This window comes from Oncorhynchus nerka, linkage group LG25 (assembly GCF_034236695.1).
Source record: "Oncorhynchus nerka isolate Pitt River linkage group LG25, Oner_Uvic_2.0, whole genome shotgun sequence".
NCBI classification, from domain to species: Eukaryota; Metazoa; Chordata; class Actinopteri; order Salmoniformes; family Salmonidae; genus Oncorhynchus; species Oncorhynchus nerka.
Genome location: NC_088420.1, coordinates 16680302 through 16701838, shown reverse-complemented (window position 1 = coordinate 16701838; position 21537 = coordinate 16680302). Strand labels below are relative to the sequence as shown.

At 49.2% G+C, this 21537-nt stretch overlaps 1 protein-coding gene across 1 annotated transcript in view; it reads right to left on the bottom strand.

Annotated features, from left to right (window-relative positions):
• Positions 1-21537, bottom strand: part of LOC115109083 (rab GTPase-activating protein 1-like) — a 159488-nt gene that overhangs the window by 36473 nt on the left and 101478 nt on the right. The window contains 3 exon segments of the mRNA XM_029633663.2: positions 11948-11989; positions 15858-16001; positions 19843-19968. Coding sequence (XP_029489523.1) covers positions 11948-11989; positions 15858-16001; positions 19843-19968 — 312 coding nt within the window.

Genomic DNA, 21537 nt, shown 5'->3' with positions numbered 1-21537 from the left:
GGAGTTCAATAGGGAGAAACATCCACAAAGGCTTTAAAAAGGACTCCTGAATCTAATACCTCCAGCAGACTTCCATAAGGAAACACATCCAGAGTAGAAATCCTTCCAGTCAAGGTAAAGGTTTCCTTCCAGGTCTTTGCAGGAGGGTCCTTTGCAGGAGAGTCCTTTGCTGTGTCAGATTCTGCTGGTCCAAAGCCTCAGCCAAACGGGGGAGCCACAGGTTTGGGTTTGGTCAGGCAACAGCTAGTGGAGGCATGTGGAGAGAACCACACCGGTTTTCCCACCTTCCTTTTCCTCCCTCTCCCTTCCCCTCTCGCCCAGCTAAAGGGTCTGCGATGCTACTGGCTAACACAGCTTCTCTGATGCAGAGGTCTGGGCTGGGGCTGGGCGGAGGGAGAGAGAGCGAGTGAGAGAGCATGTGATTGAGATGCTGAGGCAGAGAGGTGCTAGAAGACAAGAGGAGAAGGAGAGGGGAAGGGTATGATAGAGGGGTCTGAGGGTTGATGCGCTCGCGGTAGACATCCCTGAAAAAAATGGAAGACCCCCCTCCTCCTTTTCTACACCTCAGCTAATGGCTAACTGCTAACAGCTAAAAGATGTTAGTGCTGCTGCCGTGCACTCCTAAAGAACTATGGTAGACCGGCAGGGGCGGGGAAGTGCACAGAGGGAGAGGGACGCGGAGAGAGACGGAGAGAGACGGAGGGATAGAAGGGGAGGGGAGAGGAAGGAGGAGAGAGACAGAGGGATAGAAGGGAGGCGGAGGGATAGAAGGGAGGGGGAAAAAGAGAGAGGGATAGAAGGGGAGGGGAGAAGGAAGGGGAGAGAGATAGAGGGATAGATAGGAGGGGGAGAGGAAGGAGGAGAGAGACAGAGGGATAGAAGGGAGGGGAGAGAGACAGAGGGATAGAAGGGGAGGGAGAAGGAAGGGGAGAGAGATAGAGGGATAGATGGGAGGGGAGAGGAAGGAGGAGAGAGACAGAGGGATAGAAGGGAGGGGAGAGAGACAGAGGGATAGAAGGGAGGGGGAGAGAGACAGAGGGATAGAAGGGAGGGGAGAGAGAGAGGGATAGAAGGGAGGGGGAGAGACGGAGGGATAGAAGGGGAGGGGAGAAGGAAGGGGAGAGAGATAGAGGGATAGAAGGGAGGGGGAGAGGAAGGAGGAGAGAGACAGAGGGATAGAAGGGAGGGGGAGAGAGACAGAGGGATAGAAGGGAGGGGGAGAGACGGAGGGATAGAAGGGGAGGGGAGAAGGAAGGGGAGAGAGATAGAGGGATAGAAGGGAGGCGGAGAGAGACGGAGGGATAGAAGGGGAGGGGAGAAGGAAAGGGAGAGAGATAGAGGGATAGATGGGAGGGGGAGAGGAAGGAGGAGAGAGACAGAGGGATAGAAGGGAGGCGGAGAGAGACGGAGGGATAGAAGGGGAGGGGAGAAGGAAGGGGAGAGAGATAGAGGGATAGAAGGGAGGGGAGAGGAAGGAGGAGAGAGACAGATGGATAGGAGGGGGGTAGAGACAGAGGGATAGAAGGGAGGGGGAGAGAGGGATAGAAGGGAGGGGAGAGGAAGGAGGAGAGAGACAGAGGGATAGAAGGGAGGGGAGAGAGACAGAGGGATAGAAGGGGGGAGAAGGAAGGGGAGAGAGATAGAGGGATAGAAGGGAGGGGGAGAGGAAGGAGGAGAGAGACAGAGGGATAGAAGGGAGGGGGAGAGAGACAGAGGGATAGAGACAGAGGGATAGAAGGGAGGGGGAGAGAGACAGAGGGATAGAAGGGAGGGGGAAAGAGACAGAGGGATAGAAGGGAGGGGGAAAGAGACAGAGGGATAGAAGGGAGGGGGAGAGAGGAGGGAGGGATAGAAGGGAGGGGGAGAGAGACGGAGGGATAGAAGGGGAGGGGAGAAGGAAGGGGAGAGAGACAGAGGGATAGAAAGGAGGGGAGAGAGATAGAGGGATAGAAGGGAGGGGGAGAGGAAGGAGGAGAGAGACAGAGGGATAGAAGGGAGGGGGAGAGAGACAGAGGGATAGAGACAGAGGGATAGAAGGGAGGGGGAGACAGAGGGATAGAAGGGAGGGGGAGAGACAGAGGGATAGAAGGGAGGGGGAGAGAGACAGAGGGATAGAAGGGAGGGGGAGAGAGACAGAGGGATAGAAGGGAGGGGGAGAGGAAGGAGGAGAGAGACAGAGGGATAGAAGGGAGGCGGAGAGAGACGGAGGGATAAAAGGGAGGGGAGAAGGAAGGGGAGAGAGATAGAGGGATAGAAGGGAGGGGGAGAGGAAGGAGGAGAGAGAGAGGGATAGAAGGAGGAGAGAGAGAGGGATAGAAGGGAGGGGGAGAGACAGAGGGATAGAAGGGAGGGGGAAAGAGACAGAGGGATAGAAGGGAGGGGGAGAGACAGAGGGATAGAAGGGAGGGGGAGAGACGGAGGGATAGAAGGGAGGGGGAGAGACGGAGGGATAGAAGGGGAGGGGAGAAGGAAAGGGAGAGAGATAGAGGGATAGATGGGAGGGGGAGAGGAAGGAGGAGAGACAGAGGGATAGAAGGGAGGCGGAGAGAGACGGAGGGATAGAAGGGGAGGGGAGAAGGAAGGGGAGAGAGATAGAGGGATAGAAGGGAGGGGGAGAGGAAGGAGGAGAGAGACAGAGGGATAGGAGGGGGATAGAGACAGAGGGATAGAAGGGAGGGGGAGACAGGGGATAGAAGGGAGGGGGAGAGGAAGGAGGAGAGAGACAGAGGGATAGAAGGGAGGGGAGAGAGACAGAGGGATAGAAGGTAGGGGAGAGGAAGGAGGAGAGAGACAGAGGGATAGAAGGGAGGGGGAGACAGAGGGATAGAAGGGAGGGGGAGAGGAAGGAGGAGAGAGACAGAGGGATAGAAGGGAGGGAGAGAGACAGAGGGATAGAAGGTAGGGGAGAGGAAGGAGGAGAGAGACAGAGGGATAGAAGGGAGGCGGAGAGAGACGGAGGGATAGAAGGGGAGGGGAGAAGGAAGGGGGAGAGAGATAGAGGGATAGAAGGGAGGGGGAGAGGAAGGAGGAGAGGGACAGAGGGATAGAAGGGAGGGAGAGAGAGACAGAGGGATAGAGACAGAGGGATAGAAGGGAGGGAGAGAGAGACAGAGGATAGAAGGGAGGGAGAGAGAGACAGAGGGATAGAGACAGAGGGATAGAAGGGAGGGGAGAGAGACAGAGGGATAGAAGGGAGGGGGAGAGAGACAGAGGGATAGAAGGGAGGGGGAGAGAGACGGAGGGATAGAAGGGGAGGGGAGAAGGAAGGGGAGAGAGATCGAGGGATAGAAGGGAGGGGGAGAGACAGAGGGATAGAAGGGAGGGGAGAGAGACAGAGGGATAGAAGGGAGGGGGAGAGACAGAGGGATAGAAGGGAGGGGGATAGAGACAGAGGGATAGAAGGGAGGGGGAGAGAGACAGAGGGATAGAAGGGAGGGGGAGAGAGACGGAGGGATAGAAGGGGAGGGGAGAAGGAAGGGAGAGAGATCGAGGGATAGAAGGGAGGGGAGAGACAGAGGGATAGAAGGGAGGGGAGAGAGACAGAGGGATAGAAGGGAGGGGGAGAGACAGAGGGATAGAAGGGAGGGGGAGAGACAGAAGGATAGAAGGGAGGGGGAGAGAGAGACAGAGGGATAGAAGGGAGGGCAGGGGAGAGACAGAGATAGAAGGGAGGGCAGGGGAGAGACAGAGATAGAAGGGAGGGGAGAGAGATAGAGGGATAGAAGGGAGGGGGAGAGAGACAGAGGGATAGAAGGGAGGGGGAGAGAGAGATAGAAGGGAGGGGAGAGAGACAGAGGGATAGAAGGGAGGGGGAGAGAGACAGAGGGATAGAAGGGAGGGGGAGAGACAGCGAGATAGAAGGGAGGGGAGAGACAGAGGAATAGAAGGGAGGGGAGGAGAGACAGAGGGATAGAAGGGAGGGGGAGAGGAAGGAGGAGAGAGACAGAGGGATAGAAGGGAGGGGGAGAGAGACAGAGGGATAGAAGGGAGGGGGAGAGAGACAGAGGGATAGAAGGGAGGGGGAGAGAGACAGAGAGATAGAAGGGTGGGGGAGAGAGACAGAGGGGTAGAAGGGAGGGGGAGAGAGATAGAGAGATAGAAGGGAGGGGGAGAGGAAGGAGGAGAGAGACAGAGGGATAGAAGGGAGGGGATAGAGACAGAGATATAGAAGGGTGGGGGAGAGAGACAGAGGGATAGAAGGGAGGGGGAGAGAGACAGAGGGGTAGAAGGGAGGGGGAGAGAGATAGAGAGATAGAAGGGAGGGGAGAGAGACAGAGGGATAGAAAGGAGGGGGAGAGACAGAGGTATAGAAGGGAGGGGGAGAGGGAAGGGGAGAGATAGAGGGATAGAAGGGAGGGGGAGAGGAAGGAGGAGAGAGACAGAAGGATAGAAGGGAGGGGGAGAGACAGAGGGATAGTAGGGGTGGGGAGAGGAATGAGGATAGAGACAGAGGGATAGAAGGGAGGGGGAGAGAGAGAGGGATAGAAGGGAGGGGGAGAGGAAGGAGGAGAGAGAGAGGGATAGAAGGGAGGGGAGCGAGGAAGGAGGAGAGAGACAGAGGGATAGAAGGGAGGGGAGAGAGACAGAGGGATAGAAGGGAGGGGAGAGGAAGGAGGAGAGAGACAGAGGGATAGAAGGTAGGGGGGAGAGGAAGGAGGAGAGAGACAGAGGGATAGAAGGGAGGGGGAGAGGAAGGAGGAGAGAGACAGAGGGATATAAGGTAGGGGGAGAGACAGAGGGATAGAAGGGAGGGGGAGAGGAAGGAGGAGAGAGACAGAGGGATAGAAGAGAGGGGGAGAGAGACAGAGGGATAGAAGGGAGGGGGAGAGGAAGGAGGAGAGAGAGAGGGATAGAAGGGAGGGAGGGAGAGACAGAGGGATAGAAGGGAGGGGGAGAGGAAGGAGGATAGAGACAGAGGGATAGAAGGGAGGGGGAGAGAGACAGAGGGATAGAAGGGAGGGGAGAGGAAGGAGGAGAGAGACAGAGGGATAGAAGGTAGGGGGAGAGACAGAGGGATAGAAGGTAGGGGGGAGAGACAGAGGGATAGAAGGGAGGGGGAGAGAGACAGAGGGATAGAAGGGAGGGGGAGGAAGGAGGATAGAGACAGAGGGATAGAAGGGAGGGGTGAGAGACAGAGGGATAGAAGGGATGGGGTGAGAGACAGAGATAGAAGGGAGGGGAGAGAGACAGAGGGATAGAAGGGAGGGAGAGAGAGACAGAGAGATAGAAGGGAGGGGGTGAGACAGAGGGATAGAAGGGAGTGGGAGAGACAGAGGTATAGAAGGGAGGGGGAGAGGGAAGGGAGAGATAGAGGGATAGAAGGGAGGGGGAGAGGAAGGAGGAGAGAGACAGAGGGATAGAAGGGAGGGGGAGAGACAGAGGGATAGAAGGGAGGGGGAGAGGAAGGAGGATAGAGACAGAGGGATAGAAGGGAGGGGGAGAGAGAGAGGGATAGAAGGGAGGGGGAGAGGAAGGAGGAGAGAGAGAGGGATAGAAGGGAGGGGAGCGAGGAAGGAGGAGAGAGACAGAGGGATAGAAGGGAGGGGGAGAGAGACAGAGGGATAGAAGGGAGGGGGAGAGGAAGGAGGAGAGAGACAGAGGGATAGAAGGTAGGGGGAGAGGAAGGAGGAGAGAGACAGAGGGATAGAAGGGAGGGGGAGAGGAAGGAGGAGAGAGACAGAGGGATAGAAGGGAGGGGAGAGAGACAGAGGGATAGAAGGGAGGGGAGAGGAAGGAGGAGAGAGACAGAGGGATAGAAGGGAGGCGGAGAGAGACGGAGGGATAGAAGGGGAGGGGAGAAGGAAGGGGAGAGAGATAGAGGGATAGAAGGGAGGGGGAGAGGAAGGAGGAGAGGGACAGAGGGATAGAAGGGAGGGGGAGAGAGACAGAGGGATAGAGACAGAGGGATAGAAGGGAGGGAGAGAGAGACAGAGGGATAGAAGGGAGGGAGAGAGAGACAGAGGGATAGAAGGGAGGGGGAGAGAGACAGAGGGATAGAAGGGAGGGGGAGAGAGACGGAGGGATAGAAGGGGAGGGGAGAAGGAAGGGGAGAGAGATCGAGGGATAGAAGGGAGGGGGAGAGACAGAGGGATAGAAGGGAGGGGGAGAGAGACAGAGGGATAGAAGGGAGGGGGATAGAGACAGAGGGATAGAAGGGAGGGGGAGAGAGACAGAGGGATAGAAGGGAGGGGAGAGAGACAGAGGGATAGAAGGGAGGGGAGAGAGACGGAGGGATAGAAGGGAGGGGAGAAGGAAGGGGAGAGAGATCGAGGGATAGAAGGGAGGGGGAGAGACAGAGGGATAGAAGGGAGGGGAGAGAGACAGAGGGATAGAAGGGAGGGGGAGAGAGACAGAGATAGAAGGGAGGGCAGGGGAGAGACAGAGATAGAAGGGGGGAGAGAGATAGAGGGATAGAAGGGAGGGGGAGAGAGACAGAGGGATAGAAGGGAGGGGGAGAGAGAGATAGAAGGGAGGGGAGAGAGACAGAGGGATAGAAGGGAGGGGAGAGAGACAGAGGGATAGAAGGGAGGGGGAGAGACAGCGAGATAGAAGGGAGGGAGAGACAGAGGAATAGAAGGGAGGGGAGGAGAGACAGAGGGATAGAAGGGAGGGGGAGAGGAAGGAGGAGAGAGACAGAGGGATAGAAGGGAGGGGAGAGAGACAGAGGGATAGAAGGGAGGGGAGAGAGACAGAGGGATAGAAGGGAGGGGGAGAGAGACAGAGAGATAGAAGGGTGGGGGAGAGAGACAGAGGGGTAGAAGGGAGGGGGAGAGAGATAGAGAGATAGAAGGGAGGGGAGAGAGACAGAGGGATAGAAAGGAGGGGGAGAGACAGAGGTATAGAAGGGAGGGGGAGAGGAAGGAGGAGAGAGACAGAGGGATAGAAGGGAGGGGATAGAGACAGAGATATAGAAGGGTGGGGGAGAGAGACAGAGGGATAGAAGGGAGGGGGAGAGAGACAGAGGGGTAGAAGGGAGGGGGAGAGAGATAGAGAGATAGAAGGGAGGGAGAGAGACAGAGGGATAGAAAGGAGGGGGAGAGACAGAGGTATAGAAGGGAGGGGGAGAGGGAAGGGGAGAGATAGAGGGATAGAAGGGAGGGGGAGAGGAAGGAGGAGAGAGACAGAAGGATAGAAGGGAGGGGGAGAGACAGAGGGATAGTAGGGGTGGGGAGAGGAATGAGGATAGAGACAGAGGGATAGAAGGGAGGGGGAGAGAGAGGGGATAGAAGGGAGGGGGAGAGGAAGGAGGAGAGAGAGAGGGATAGAAGGGAGGGAGCGAGGAAGGAGGAGAGAGACAGAGGGATAGAAGGGAGGGGGAGAGAGACAGAGGGATAGAAGGGAGGGGGAGAGGAAGGAGGAGAGAGACAGAGGGATAGAAGGTAGGGGGAGAGGAAGGAGGAGAGAGACAGAGGGATAGAAGGGAGGGGGAGAGGAAGGAGGAGAGAGACAGAGGGATATAAGGTAGGGGGAGAGACAGAGGGATAGAAGGGAGGGGGAGAGGAAGGAGGAGAGAGACAGAGGGATAGAAGAGAGGGGGAGAGAGACAGAGGGATAGAAGGGAGGGGGAGAGGAAGGAGGAGAGAGACAGAGGGATAGAAGGGAGGGAGGGAGAGACAGAGGGATAGAAGGGAGGGGGAGAGGAAGGAGGAGAGAGACAGAGGGATAGAAGGTAGGGGGAGAGACAGAGGGATAGAAGGTAGGGGGAGAGACAGAGGGATAGAAGGGAGGGGGAGAGGAAGGAGGAGAGAGACAGAGGGATAGAAGGGAGGGGGAGAGAGACAGAGGGATAGAAGGGAGGGGGAGGAAGGAGGATAGAGACAGAGGGATAGAAGGGAGGGGTGAGAGACAGAGGGATAGAAGGGATGGGGTGAGAGACAGAGATAGAAGGGAGGGGAGAGAGATAGAGGGATAGAAGGGAGGGAGAGAGAGACAGAGGGATAGAAGGGAGGGAGAGAGAGACAGAGAGATAGAAGGGAGGGGGTGAGACAGAGGGATAGAAGGGAGTGGGAGAGACAGAGGTATAGAAGGGAGGGGGAGAGGGAAGGGGAGAGATAGAGGGATAGAAGGGAGGGGGAGAGGAAGGAGGAGAGAGACAGAGGGATAGAAGGGAGGGGAGAGACAGAGGGATAGAAGGGAGGGGGAGAGGAAGGAGGATAGAGACAGAGGGATAGAAGGGAGGGGGAGAGAGAGGGATAGAAGGGAGGGGGAGAGAAGGAGGAGAGAGAGAGGGATAGAAGGGAGGGGAGCGAGGAAGGAGGAGAGAGACAGAGGGATAGGGGAGGGGGAGAGAGACAGAGGGATAGAAGGGAGGGGGAGAGGAAGGAGGAGAGAGACAGAGGGATAGAAGGTAGGGGGAGAGGAAGGAGGAGAGAGACAGAGGGATAGAAGGGAGGGGGAGAGGAAGGAGGAGAGAGACAGAGGGATATAAGGTAGGGGAGAGACAGAGGGATAGAAGGGAGGGGGAGAGGAAGGAGGAGAGAGACAGAGGGATAGAAGGGAGGGGGAGAGAGACAGAGGGATAGAAGGGAGGGGGGAGAGGAAGGAGGATAGAGACAGAGGGATAGAAGGGAGGGGAGCGAGGAAGGAGGAGAGGAAGCCTTCGGGAATAATGCCGTCATGCCTGACCAAATCGGGGACACACACAACCAATATATGCTTCAATAGCATGAAAGTACTATTCTGTTGTAGCTGGAGGCTTTTTAAAATCTAACAATAGACAGTAATGGGTATCATCGGTGAGGAAACCGTGTGTAGAAACAAAGTACGGGTTCAAATAGAAAAGCCATCACCATAGCCCTCCCAGGAGCTGCTAGTTCACCTGGGTTCACCTCACACATGGTTTCTACACACTCGTTTGCGCTCATCTTTCTGATGACCCTGTGATCATCAGTGTAACCAATTTCCCTTCACAGTGACTCAACGTTGTTCAAAATAAAATGCCGGCGAAAAGTCACATTTACAGTGCATGACAATTTCTTCCACCGATTAGGATGTTCAGTTTAAAGTCAAAATGTTATAATGCATTGGCCTACAATCTGAACTGCAAAGAATTCAGCACTTAATCACCAACATTTAACTGACATTTCTTTGAACCTAGTCCAAAATGAATACTCAAAATGGCAGGGGGTTATGGGATTTTGTCTCAGCGCAGAACGGTAACAAATAGTTACAAGACTAATTGATTAGCCTGTTCATTTGTCAACAATAGCACTGCAATCACAGTATCTGATAGACTTGACATTTGACCTGAAGTACACTATAATAGCACTGCAATCACAGTATCTGATAGACTTGACATTTGACCTGAAGTACACTATAATAGCACTGCAATCACAGTATCTGATAGACTTGACATTTGACCTGAAGTACACTATAATAGCACTGCAATCACAGTATCTGATAGACTTGACATTTGACCTGAAGTACACTATAATAGCACTGCAATCACAGTATCTGATAGACTTGACATTTGACCTGAAGTACACTATAATAGCACTGCAATCACAGTATCTGATAGACTTGACATTTGACCTGAAGTACACTATAATAGCACTGCAATCACAGTATCTGATAGACTTGACATTTGACCTGAAGTACACTATAATAGCACTGCAATCACAGTATCTGATAGACTTGACATTTGACCTGAAGTACACTATAATAGCACTGCAATCACAGTATCTGATAGACTTGACATTTGACCTGAAGTACACTATAATAGCACTGCAATCACAGTATCTGATAGACTTGACATTTGACCTGAAGTACACTATAATAGCACTGCAATCACAGTATCTGATAGACTTGACATTTGACCTGAAGTACACTATAATAGCACAGCCGCTGTACTTGAGTTTTAAATTCAAATGTAATGACGTTGACAATATATATCACATGTAAAAAAAAGAGGGCTTCAGAGTGGTTGTTATTGGACAATTCCAGGTGGTCCCTCCTCGTTTCAATATTCCCTCCTCGTTTCAATGTATTCTTTTTCCGCAGTACAAGATACCCTCCGTTTCAAGATATTCTTTACCATAGGACAAGATACCCTCCGTTTCAAGATATTCTTTACCATAGGACAAGATACCCTCCGTTTCAAGATATTCTTTACCATAGGACAAGATACCCTCCGTTTCAAGACATTCTTTACCATAGGACAAGATACCCTCCGTTTCAAGACACTCTTTACCATAGGACAAGATACCCTCCGTTTCAAGACATTCTTTACCATAGGACAAGATACCCTCCGTTTCAAGATACTCTTTACGATAGGACAAGATACCCTCCGTTTCAAGATACTCTTTACCATAGGACAAGATACCCTCCGTTTCAAGATACTCTTTACCATAGGACAAGATACCCTCCGTTTCAAGATATTCTTTACCATAGGACAAGATGCCCTCCGTTTCAAGATATTCTTTACCATAGGACAAGATACCCTCCGTTTCAAGATATTCTTTACCATAGGACAAGATGCCCTCCGTTTCAAGATATTCTTTACCATAGGACAAGATACCCTCCGTTTCAAGATATTCTTTACCTTAGGACAAGATACCCTCCGTTTCAAGATACTCTTTACCATAGGACAAGATACCCTCCGTTTCAAGATATTCTTTACCATAGGACAAGATACCCTCCGTTTCAAGATACTCTTTACCATAGGACAAGATACCCTCCGTTTCAAGATACTCTTTACCGCAGTACAAGATACCAGGGACGGTTAACTCTGGAGATCCCGTCTATCTCCACTGAGTTCGCTAAATCTGCTTATTCGTTTATTTGACCTCTTATTTAAAATAATGTGATGAATTGGTGCCTGTGGGGAAGAATGTGTTTGATTTCTATGACTGTGTTATGATTTTAGTGTATATTGATGTCTCAGCCTCCAGTATTTATGCTGCAGTAGTTTCTGTGTCAGAGGGTCAGTCTGTTACATCTGGAGTACTTCCCCTGTGTCATCAGGTGTCTTGTGTGAATTTAAGTCTCTCTCTCTCTCTGTCTCTCTCTCTCTGTGTGTATGTGTGTGTGTGTGTGTCATCTATGAACATTTGAACATCTTGGCCATGTTCTGTTATAATCTCCACCGGCACAGCCAGAAGAGGACTGGCCACCCCACAGAGCCTGGTTCCTCTCTAGGTTTCTTCCTAGGTTTTGGCCTTTCTAGGGAGTTTTTCCTAGCCAACGTGCTTCAACACCTGCATTGCTTGCTGTTTGGGGTTTGAGGCTGGGTTTCTGTACAGAACTTTGAGATATCAGCTGATGTAAGAACAGCTTTATAAATACATTTGATTGATTGACTGATATGCGAAGCTCATCTGTGAAAGAGACCTTGGTCTCAGCAAGACTCCCTGTTAAAATAACGGTTACATAAAATAAATGGGCAGCAGAGGGAGACACTATTCCACTTTCTTCCAACCCAGTCATCCATACTGTACATTTACATTACATTACATTTAAGTCATTTAGCAGACGCTCTTATCCAGAGCGACTTACAAATTGGTGCTTTCACCTTATGACATCCAATACATCATTCTCTGACAGCAGAGATGCTCTTCCCTTTTACTAAACACTGCAGAATCCCCCACAGTAACTAAAAATACATCTATTTTTCAAATCAGTCAAATGGCTCATAAGTAAGAGAGAGGATGGTGGTCTGTATATTGACATCCCTTTTGACGTTTTCTTCTAAAAGTTTTGGATTTCGGGGTTGGGCCATCTGATTCTGGACCTGTGGTTAAGGCCAACTTCTTCTACCTCTAGACCGTTGAGGTCAAAAAGACTCTTAATATAATCTGAGTCATAGCAATCAAAAAGGGCAGGTCGAAGTCTTAGGCCTCTGTGTTGAGTGTGACTCGTCCAATACCATATCAGGATGTCTGTAATTGAAAATCAAAGGAATGGTCTGGACCCCCAGTACATGAATAAAAGTAAAGGAAGTCGATCACACCTTGAGGAGGGCCAGAGCCACGTTGAAGATGACGTTCAGACCCTAGAAGAGGACAAGAACAAGACAATTATCACAGGTCTGTAGCTATCACCTAAACACGTCATACAGTGGAAAGAATCAAAGTCGTTCATCTCATCAACTGTCTTCATATTGGCTGTTTATCTTGTAAACGTAATGCCAATAAACCATGTAGGAAATGTCCATTTACATTTTTTTTTTATTGTGATGGATTGGCAAAGTAAAAATTATCTTCAAAATGAAAAGACTCGTAACTTATGAAACTGCTGTGTTGAGAGCTAAGAAAAAAACACACTAAAAACAAATGACATAATGATACTTCTGGTGCCGGTGTAATCAACATATTTGTACCATCACATTCTATGTAACTTCAAACATCCATTCATGAGTCATATTGTCAGATTTCATCGTGTCTGTATTGTCCATTGATGATTTCAAAGCAAACGGTCCGTTGATGATGATAATAAGGACTCTACGTTCCCAAGGGAACGCTATGGAAACACGCCCACCCCTGAGGATACAAAGGCACCTGGACCCATAGTACTGAGTGACAACCATCTAAAAGACGGAGCTAGATGGAGAGAGGACAAGTGGTTGAGGTGAGAGAGAGAGAGGAAGAGAGGGAGAGAGAGAGAGGGAGGGAGAGAGGGAGAGAGAGAGACAGGTTGGGCTCCATCATGGGCACAGTGACAGACAAATGGATGAATGAATGGCAGAGTGAGAAAATGAGATAAATAAATAGAATAAGGAGAGAGGGAGAAGAGTGACAGAGAGAAAGAGAGAGAGGGAAAGGGCTAGCGAGACAGAGGGACAGCAAGTGAGAGGGACAGCAAGTGAGAGGGACAGCAAGTGAGAGAGGGGGAGAAGGGGAGAGGATGCTGAAGTCAGCTCCACATGGGAACACCGACAGCCCGTTCACATGGCAACACTGAGCTAAAAATATCTTCCCAGTTCTATAAATAACCAGAAGAAGGCTTCTTTCTCTCTCTCCTCAACCCCCTGTCCCTTCCGCCGTCTATTTTTTCAAAGGGCTCTAGATGGCGCTAGGATGTCAGAGGCAGACACAGAGCGAGGCAGACACAGAGCGAGGCAGACACAGAGTGAGGCAGACACAGAGCGCGAGACAACACGAAGCGCGAGACAACACAGAGAGAGAGAGAGCGAGACACAGAGAGACAGACAGACAGACAGAGAGAGAGAGAGACACAGACAGACACAGAGAGACAGAGAGAGAGAGAGACAACACGAAGCGCGAGACAACACAGAGAGAGAGAGAGCGCGAGACACACAGAGAGAGAGAGAGACAGACACAGAGAGACAGAGAGAGAGAGACACAGAGACAGACAAGTTATTTTGACACTTGGTTATTGTTGTTACTGTTGTCCCGTTGAAATTTTGATTCTTATTTTTATTTATTTTTATATTGTAAATATCCAAAATAAGCGTCCTGCCTGTTTGGCCCTGTCCGGGGGTATCATCGGATGGGGCCACAGTGTCTCCCGACCCCTCCTGTCTCAGCCTCCAGTATTTATGCTGCAGTAGTTTGTGTCGGGGGGCTAGGGTTAGTCTGTTATATCTGGAGTATTTCTCCTGTCTTATCTGGTGTCCTGTGTGTATTTAAGCTCTGTGTCTCTCCCTCCCTCCCTCTGTGTCTCCCTCCCTCCCCCCCTCTGTGTCTCCCTCCCTCCCTCTGTGTCTCTGTCTCTCACAGAGAGAGAGAGACAGAGACACAGAGAGACAGACAGAGAGAGAGACAGAAAGAAGGGGGACAGGAGGTGTGGAGAAAAGAAAAGGACCACAGAAGCACAACAGATCAGAGGGGAAGGGAGAGGTTAAGCAATTTCATAGCAAAAAGAGAAAAAAAATGAGAACAGAATTACAAAAAAACAAATCAAGGGATGGGTAAAGTCGAGGACAATAAGAAAGTGACCTCTCCCGTGAAAAAAGAGAAAAAGGTATGGAGAGGGAGAAAGGGAGAAAAAAAAGGGAGGCACAGAGGAGAGGAGCAGATTCTCAGCACGCGGCTCATTGGCTGAGAAACGCATACGGAACATTTAATTGTTCCGACCGGGGGCCAAGAGACGGAGAGAATCACACAGAGAGAAGGAGCGAGAACGGCCACAGTGCTGAGTCACAAATGGCACCCTATTCCCATAATAGTGACCAAGGCCCAACGGGTTCAACTTTTTTTTTTATACCCGCAAGCCATTTAAAACCTCCCACAAGACCCACCAGTTGAGAATCAGTGTCATAGACTTCCAGTCACTGTGCTAACGCTAGTTAACAACTTCCTTCAAACTGCACACAGAGACATACACATGGTGTCCACGAGTTCACCTGACTCCCAAATTATCCCTTTAAGTTTAGTGTACCAACAGCAGGTTGGTAATGTACTGTGGAATAGGACTAAGGTTAGGACCAGTGTTGGGTTAAGGAATAGGACTAAGGTTAGGACGGGTGTTGGGGTAAGGAATAGGACTAAGGTTAGGACCGGTGTTGGGGTAAGGAATAGGACTAAGGTTAGGACCAGTGTTGGGATAAGGAATAGGACTAAGGTTAGGACCGGTGTTGGGGTAAGGAATAGGACTAAGGTTAGGACCAGTGTTGGGGTAAGGAATAGGACTAAGGTTAGGACCAGTGTTGGGGTAAGGAATAGGACTAAGGTTAGGACCAGTGTTGGGGTAAGGAATAGGACTAAGGTTAGGACCAGTGTTGGGGTAAGGAATAGGACTAAGGTTAGGACCAGTGTTGGGGTAAGGAATAGGACTAAGGTTAGGACCAGTGTTGGGGTAAGGAATAGGACTAAGGTTATGACCAGTGTTGGGGTAAGGAATAGGACTAAGGTTAGGACCAGTGTTGGGGTAAGGAATAGGACTAAGGTTAGGACCAGTGTTGGGGTAAGGAATAGGACTAATGTTAGGACCAGTGTTGAGGTAAGGAATAGGACTAAGGTTAGGACCAGTGTTGGGGTAAGGAATAGGACTAAGGTTAGGACTAGTGTTGGGATTAGGAATAGGACTAATGTTAGGACCAGTGTTGGGGTAAGGAATAGGACTAAGGTTAGGACCGGTGTTGGGGTAAGGAATAGGACTAAGGTTAGGACCGGTGTTGGGGTAAGGAAAAGGACTAAGGTTAGGACAAGTGTTGAGGTAAGGAATAGGACTAAGGTTAGGACCGGTGTTGGGGTAAGGAATAGGACTAAGGTTAGGACCAGTGTTGGAGTAAGGAATAGGACTAAGGTTAGGACCAGTGTTGGGGTAAGGAATAGGACTAAGGTTAGGACCAGTGTTGGGGTAAGGAATAGGACTAAGGTTAGGACCGGTGTTGGGGTAAGGAATAGGACTAAGGTTAGGACCGGTGTTGGGGTAAGGAATAGGACTAAGGTTAGGACCAGTGTTGGGGTAAGGAATAGGACTAAGGTTAGGACCAGTGTTGGGGTAAGGAATAGGACTAAGGTTAGGACCAGTGTTGGGATTAGGAATAGGACTAAGGTTAGGACCAGTGTTGGGGTAAGGAATAGGACTAAGGTTAGGACCAGTGTTGGGGTAAGGAATAGGACTAAGGTTAGGACCAGTGTTGGGGTAAGGAATAGGACTAAGGTTAGGACCAGTGTTGGGGTAAGGAATAGGACTAAGGTTAGGACCAGTGTTGGGGTAAGGAATAGGACTAAGGTTAGGACCAGTGTTGGGATTAGGAATAGGACTAAGGTTAGGACCAGTGTTGGGGTAAGGAATAGGACTAAGGTTAGGACCAGTGTTGGGGTAAGGAATAGGACTAAGGTTAAGACCAGTGTTGGGGTAAGGAATAGGACTAAGGTTAGGACCAGTGTTGGGATTAGGAGTAGTGTTAAAATGAGTTTTAACAATAGTGTTGGGGCTTCTTAACTTCTTACCTCACACAACAGCAGGTCAGTGATGTGGAAGACCATGCAGAGGGGGAACTTGGCTGTGAAGAGCGTGAGGAACCACTGAGAGGCGTACATGTGAGCTTCCAGATTGAGGTCCTGGAAGTGGGACCAGAGTTCTGGGAGTTGTTCCTGGAGAAAGGAAATAAGAGGAGATGAAACCACTCAGTAGGAAGAAAGGAGAGTTCATTTCACAGTATAAGCACTGCATTCAGAAATTATTCAGACCCCCTTGACCTTTTACACATTTTGTTACGTTACAGCCTTATTCTATAATACATTAAATTGTTTTTTCCTCCTGATCAAGCTACACACAATACCCCATAATGACAAAACAAAAACATGGTTTTTTAGAAATGTTTGCTAATTTATTTGAAAAAAAAATGAACTTAAATATCACATTTACATAAGTATTCAGACCTTTTACTCAGTACTTTATTGAAGTATATTTAGCAGTGATTACAGCCTGGACTCTTCTTGGGTATGAAGCTACAAGCTTGGCACACCTGTATCTGGGGAGGTTCTCCCATTCTTCTCTGCAGATCCTCAACCTGTCAGGTTGGATGGGGAGTGTCGCTGCACAGCTATTTTCAGGTCTCTCCAGTGATGTTTGATTGGGTTCAAGCCTGGGCTCTGGCTGTGACACGAAGCCACACCTGAGTTGTCCTGGCTGAGTGCTTAGGGTTGTTGTCCTGTTGGAAGGTGAACTCTTTCCCCAGTCTGAGGTCTTGAGTGCTCTGGAGCAGGTTTTCATCAAAGATCTCTCTTTACTTTGCTCTGTTCATCTTTTCAAACCAAATCGTATTAGTCACATGTGCCAAGTACAACAGGTGTAGACCTTAGTGAAATGCTTACTTACGAGCCCCTAACCAACAGTTCAGTTTAAAAAAAATACAGATAAGAGATAAAAAGTAAGAAGTAATTAAAGAGCAGCGGTACAAAATAATACATACAGGGGGGTGTCGGTACAGAGTCAATGTGCGGGGGTACCGGTTAGTTGAGGTACTATGTACATGTAGGTAGAGTTAATTAAAGTGACTATGCATAGATGATAACAGAGACTGGCAGTGGTGTGGAGAGGGGAAAAGCAAATAGTCTGGGTAGCTATTTGACCAGATGTTCAGGGGTCTTATGGCTTGGGGGTAGAAGCTGGGGAGAAGCCTCTTAGACCAAGACTTGGCGGTTCGGTACCGCTTGCCATGCGGTAGCAGAGAGAACAGTCTATGACTGGGGTGGCTGGAGTCTGACAATTGTTATGTCCTTCCTCTAACATCACCTGGTATAGGGGTCCTGGATGGCAGGAAGCTTGGCCCAAGTGAAGTACTGGGCCGTTCGCAATACCCTCTGTAGTGCTATTGCGATCGGAGGCCGAGCAGTTGCCATACCAGGGAGTGATGCAACTGCTGCTCTTGATGGTGTAGAACCTTTTGAGGATCTGAGGACCCATGCCAAATCTTATCAGTCTCTTGAGGGGGAATAGGTTTTGACGTGCCTGCTTCACAACGGTCATGGTGTGCTTGCACCATGTTGATCACGTTGAGGGAGAGGTTGTTGTCCTTCTCAGCAGGCAGACCTCTCTTTCTCCGCCTCCACGCAGATCACGGGGCTCGGGGCCTGTTCCCAAGGGAGCCATATATCCTCCGCCTCGGGCTCGTCAGAGTCGTGAAAGAAGAAAAAGGATTCTGCTAGTCCGTGGTGAGTAATCGCGGTCCTGATGTCTTAACGTTATTTTCGGTCATAAGAGACGGTAGCGGCAACATTATGTATAAAAAGAGTAAAAAAACAAGTTACAAACAACGCAGATAAACAAACCAAAAAACACAATCGATTGGGGGCACGTAAAACGTCTGCCTTCCGCTCCGGTGCCATCTTACATAATATCCTCAATCGTGACTAGTCTCGCAGCCCCTGCTGCAGAAAAAAATCCCCACAGCATGACGCTGCCACCACCATGCTTCACCATACGGATGGTGCCAGGTTTATTCCAGACGTGACACTTGGCCTTTTGGCAAACTCCAAGTGGGCTGTCATGTGCCTTTTACTGAGGAGTGGCTTTTGCCTGGCCAACCTACCATAAAGGCTTGATTGGTGGAGTGCTGCATGTTCTACCCAGACTATTTGCATTGCACCCCCCCACCCCCAGAAAGCTGCTGCTACTCTCTGTTATTATCTATGCTTAGTCACTTTAATAACTCTACCTACATGTGATTACCTGAATTACCTCGACACCGGTGCCCCCGCACATTGACATTGACTCTGTACTGGTACCACATGTATACAGCCCTGCTATTGTTATTTACTGCTGCTCTTTAATTATTTGTTATTCTTATCTGTTACTTTTTTTGTTATTGTTATTTTTTTTAAACTGCATTGTTGGTTAAGGGCTTGTAAGCAAACATTTCACTGTAAGGTCTACGACACCTGTTGTATTCGGCGCATGTGACAAATCAAATTTGATTCTGGAAAGTTATCCCACCTCCACAGAGGAACTCTGGCGCTCTGTCAGAGTGACCATCAGGTTCTTGGTCACCTCCCGGACCAAGTCCCTTCTCCCCTGATTGCTCAGTTTGGCCGGGCGGCCAGCTCTAGGAAGAGTCTTGGTGGTTCTAAAATTCTTCCATTTAAGAATGGAGGCCACTGTGTTCTTGGGGACCTTCAATACTGCAAAAAAAATTTGGTACCCTTCCCCAGATCTGTGCCTCGACATAATCCTGCCTCGGAGCTCTGCGGACAATTCCTTGAACCTCGTGGCTTGGTTTTTGATCTGACATGCACTGTCAACTGTGGGACCTTATACAGACAAATCAAATAATGTCCAATCAATTGAATTTACCACAGGTGGACTCCACGTTGTAGAAACATCTCAAGGATGATCACTGGAAATAGGATGCACATGAGCTCAATGTCGAGTCTCATAGCAAAGGGTCTGAATATTTTGTTTTTATTTAACTAGGCAAGTCAGTTAAGAACAAATTCTTATTTATAATGACAGCCTACCCCGGACGACCTGGGCCGAATGGGCGCCACCCAATGGGACTCCCAATCATGGCCGGATGTGATAGAGCCTGGATTCGAACCAGGGACTATAGTGACGCCTCACACGCACTGAGATGCTGTGTCTTTGACCGCTGCACCACTCGGTATCTGTTTTTAATTTTTAATACATTCGCTAAACTTAAAAAAAAAAAAAAACGTTTTTTACTTTGTCATTATGGGGTATTGGGTGTAGATTGCTGAGATTTATTTATTTTTCAATCCATTAATCCAAGGCTGTAAAGTTATAAAATGTGGAAAAGGTCGAGGGGTCTGAATCCTTTCCGATGGCACTGTATATGCCAATATATTGATTGACAGACTAGTGTAAATCAGTCAACTCAAGTCAGTAAATCAGTCATTCAGTCAAGCAAGCGATCATCATCACAGCTCAGAAAGTGCCGTCAGAGAGGGAGTGAGAGAAGGAGCTGGAGTGAAAAGAGAAAGAGAAACTGACTTACTTCCACCTGTATGCCAACCCTTAGCGATTAATGCTAATATTCCTTAGCCTTGGGGAGCTAGCCTGTCAATACTGACCCAGCGTTGAAAAAAGGCCTACTTAGGGGAGGCTAAAATTGATTTCTGTATAAAATTTGGAGTGGATTTTGCCTAATAACGAACCTAAGGCCGGCCCTTACAAAAATAGAGTCAGTCCGTGCTCTTAAAGATGGAATCCTTAATGGTCAAACTGCTACGTCCGATTGCGCGATGCACTCACAGTTCTGCCGACCTCGTCAACAAAACAAAAACAATAATGTCTGTGGGGAGGACAGTGGCGTCGTTTCCCCTTACTGCGGATTCCATCTTTAAGGTGCAAAGAGCACGGTTAAGTGTCTGCACATACACGCATGCAACACACACACACAATGACAATCATTATGTGACATTTTGTTAGGTTTGAAGTTTTTCCAGAGGGCTTCAGTGAAGCGGGCGGACTAACCTGGAGCAGTCGTTCCAGCTGGTAGAACTTGCAGTGCAGATCCTCAAAGTTGTTCTTGTAGAGTTCCCTCAGGCCGTACTCATACATTATCCTCCCCAGCACACAGAAGGCCTGCTCCTCAGGCATCTACAGCCACAGGACCAAACAGAACCAGTGTGGGGGTTAGCTAGAGTGTACCAACAGAGGAACGAGAGAAGGAGAACTCTGAGATACGGGGAGGTCAAGCGGAAGTTGTTTCATTTTATCCTTTGACCTTTTGGAACACCAGTCACTTTAATAATGTTTAATGTGGTTGAATCTGTGCTTGAAATTCACTACTCGACTGAGGGACCTTACAGATAATTGCACGTGTGAGGTACAGAGAAGGGGTAGTATTATTAAACACCATTATAGCATACAGAGTGAGTCCATGCAACTTATTATCTGACGTGTTAAGCAAGTTATTTAGGCTTGCCATAGCAAAGGGGTTGAATTTTTACTGTCTCAAAACATTTCAGCTTTTCATTTATTGTAAAAATGCATACTAATATAATTCCAATTTGACATTACGGGGTATTGTGTATTGAACAGTGACGTAAAATCTATATTTAATCCATTTTAAATTCAGGATGTAACATATGAAAATGTGGGAAAAGTGTTAGGGTGTGAATACTTTCTGAAGGCACTGAGTGCACAAAACATTAGGAACACCTTGCTTATATTGAGTTGCTTCCCCTTTTGCTTCAGAACAGCCTCAATTCATCAGGGCATGGACTCTACAAGGTGTTGAAAGCGTTCCACAGGGATGCTTGCCCATGTTGACTCCAATGCACAGTTGTGTCAAGTTGGCTGAATGTCCTTTAGGTGGTGGACCATTCTTGATGCACACGGGAAACTGTTGAGGGTGAAAACCCCAGCAACGTGGCAGTTCTTGACAAAAACTGGCGCGCCTGGCAAGAAAGGCTCGACGAATTGAGGCTGTTCTGAGGGGAAAATGAGGGTGCAACTCAAAAGGAAGATGTTTCTAATGTTTGATAAACTCAGTATATATAAAGATAAATATACAGTTAAGATTTCAATAATGTTGACATTTCAGCTCTTAATAGGCTTTTCTTAATAAATAATGCACTGCTGTAAACAGGAGTAGTATAAATGATTGGGGGAGTCTCTTGTTACTTGAAAGTGTTGTTTTCTGTGGATTGAGAAATTTTTCAGACCCTCTGAGGAAGAGTTAGGAGACGGTTGGAGCATCGGGAAAGTGAGAGAGGGACTAAAAGAGAAAGAAGGATGTGTGTGAGGGAGGGAGAAACAAGGTGACAATCTGGTGAGTGTGAAAGAAAACCAGAAGGTGGGAGTGTCAATGTGAAAGAGAAAAGGTGTGAGTATGCTCCCCCTTTAATTCACAGTGTTTGTGTTGTGAGTGAGACGGTGTGTGTGTCCGTGTGTGAGAGAGAGACACCCATCCACAAGCAGAGACAGAGTGGTGGGTATTTAATCAGGTAGACCGTGTGTCCTGGGCTGAATGGGCCATTAATATTCTGGACACCTCCCCAGCCTCCTGCATTCCGAAGGACCTCATCCACCCACCCCCCACCCCTTCATATCTCGTTCTCTCTCTTTCACACCTTGCTCACCTTTTCAACTCCGCTTCCTTCATTTCCAATTACCTCTTCTCCCCCCATCCTCTCTCCACTTCTCCCCCCTCCACTTCGCCAT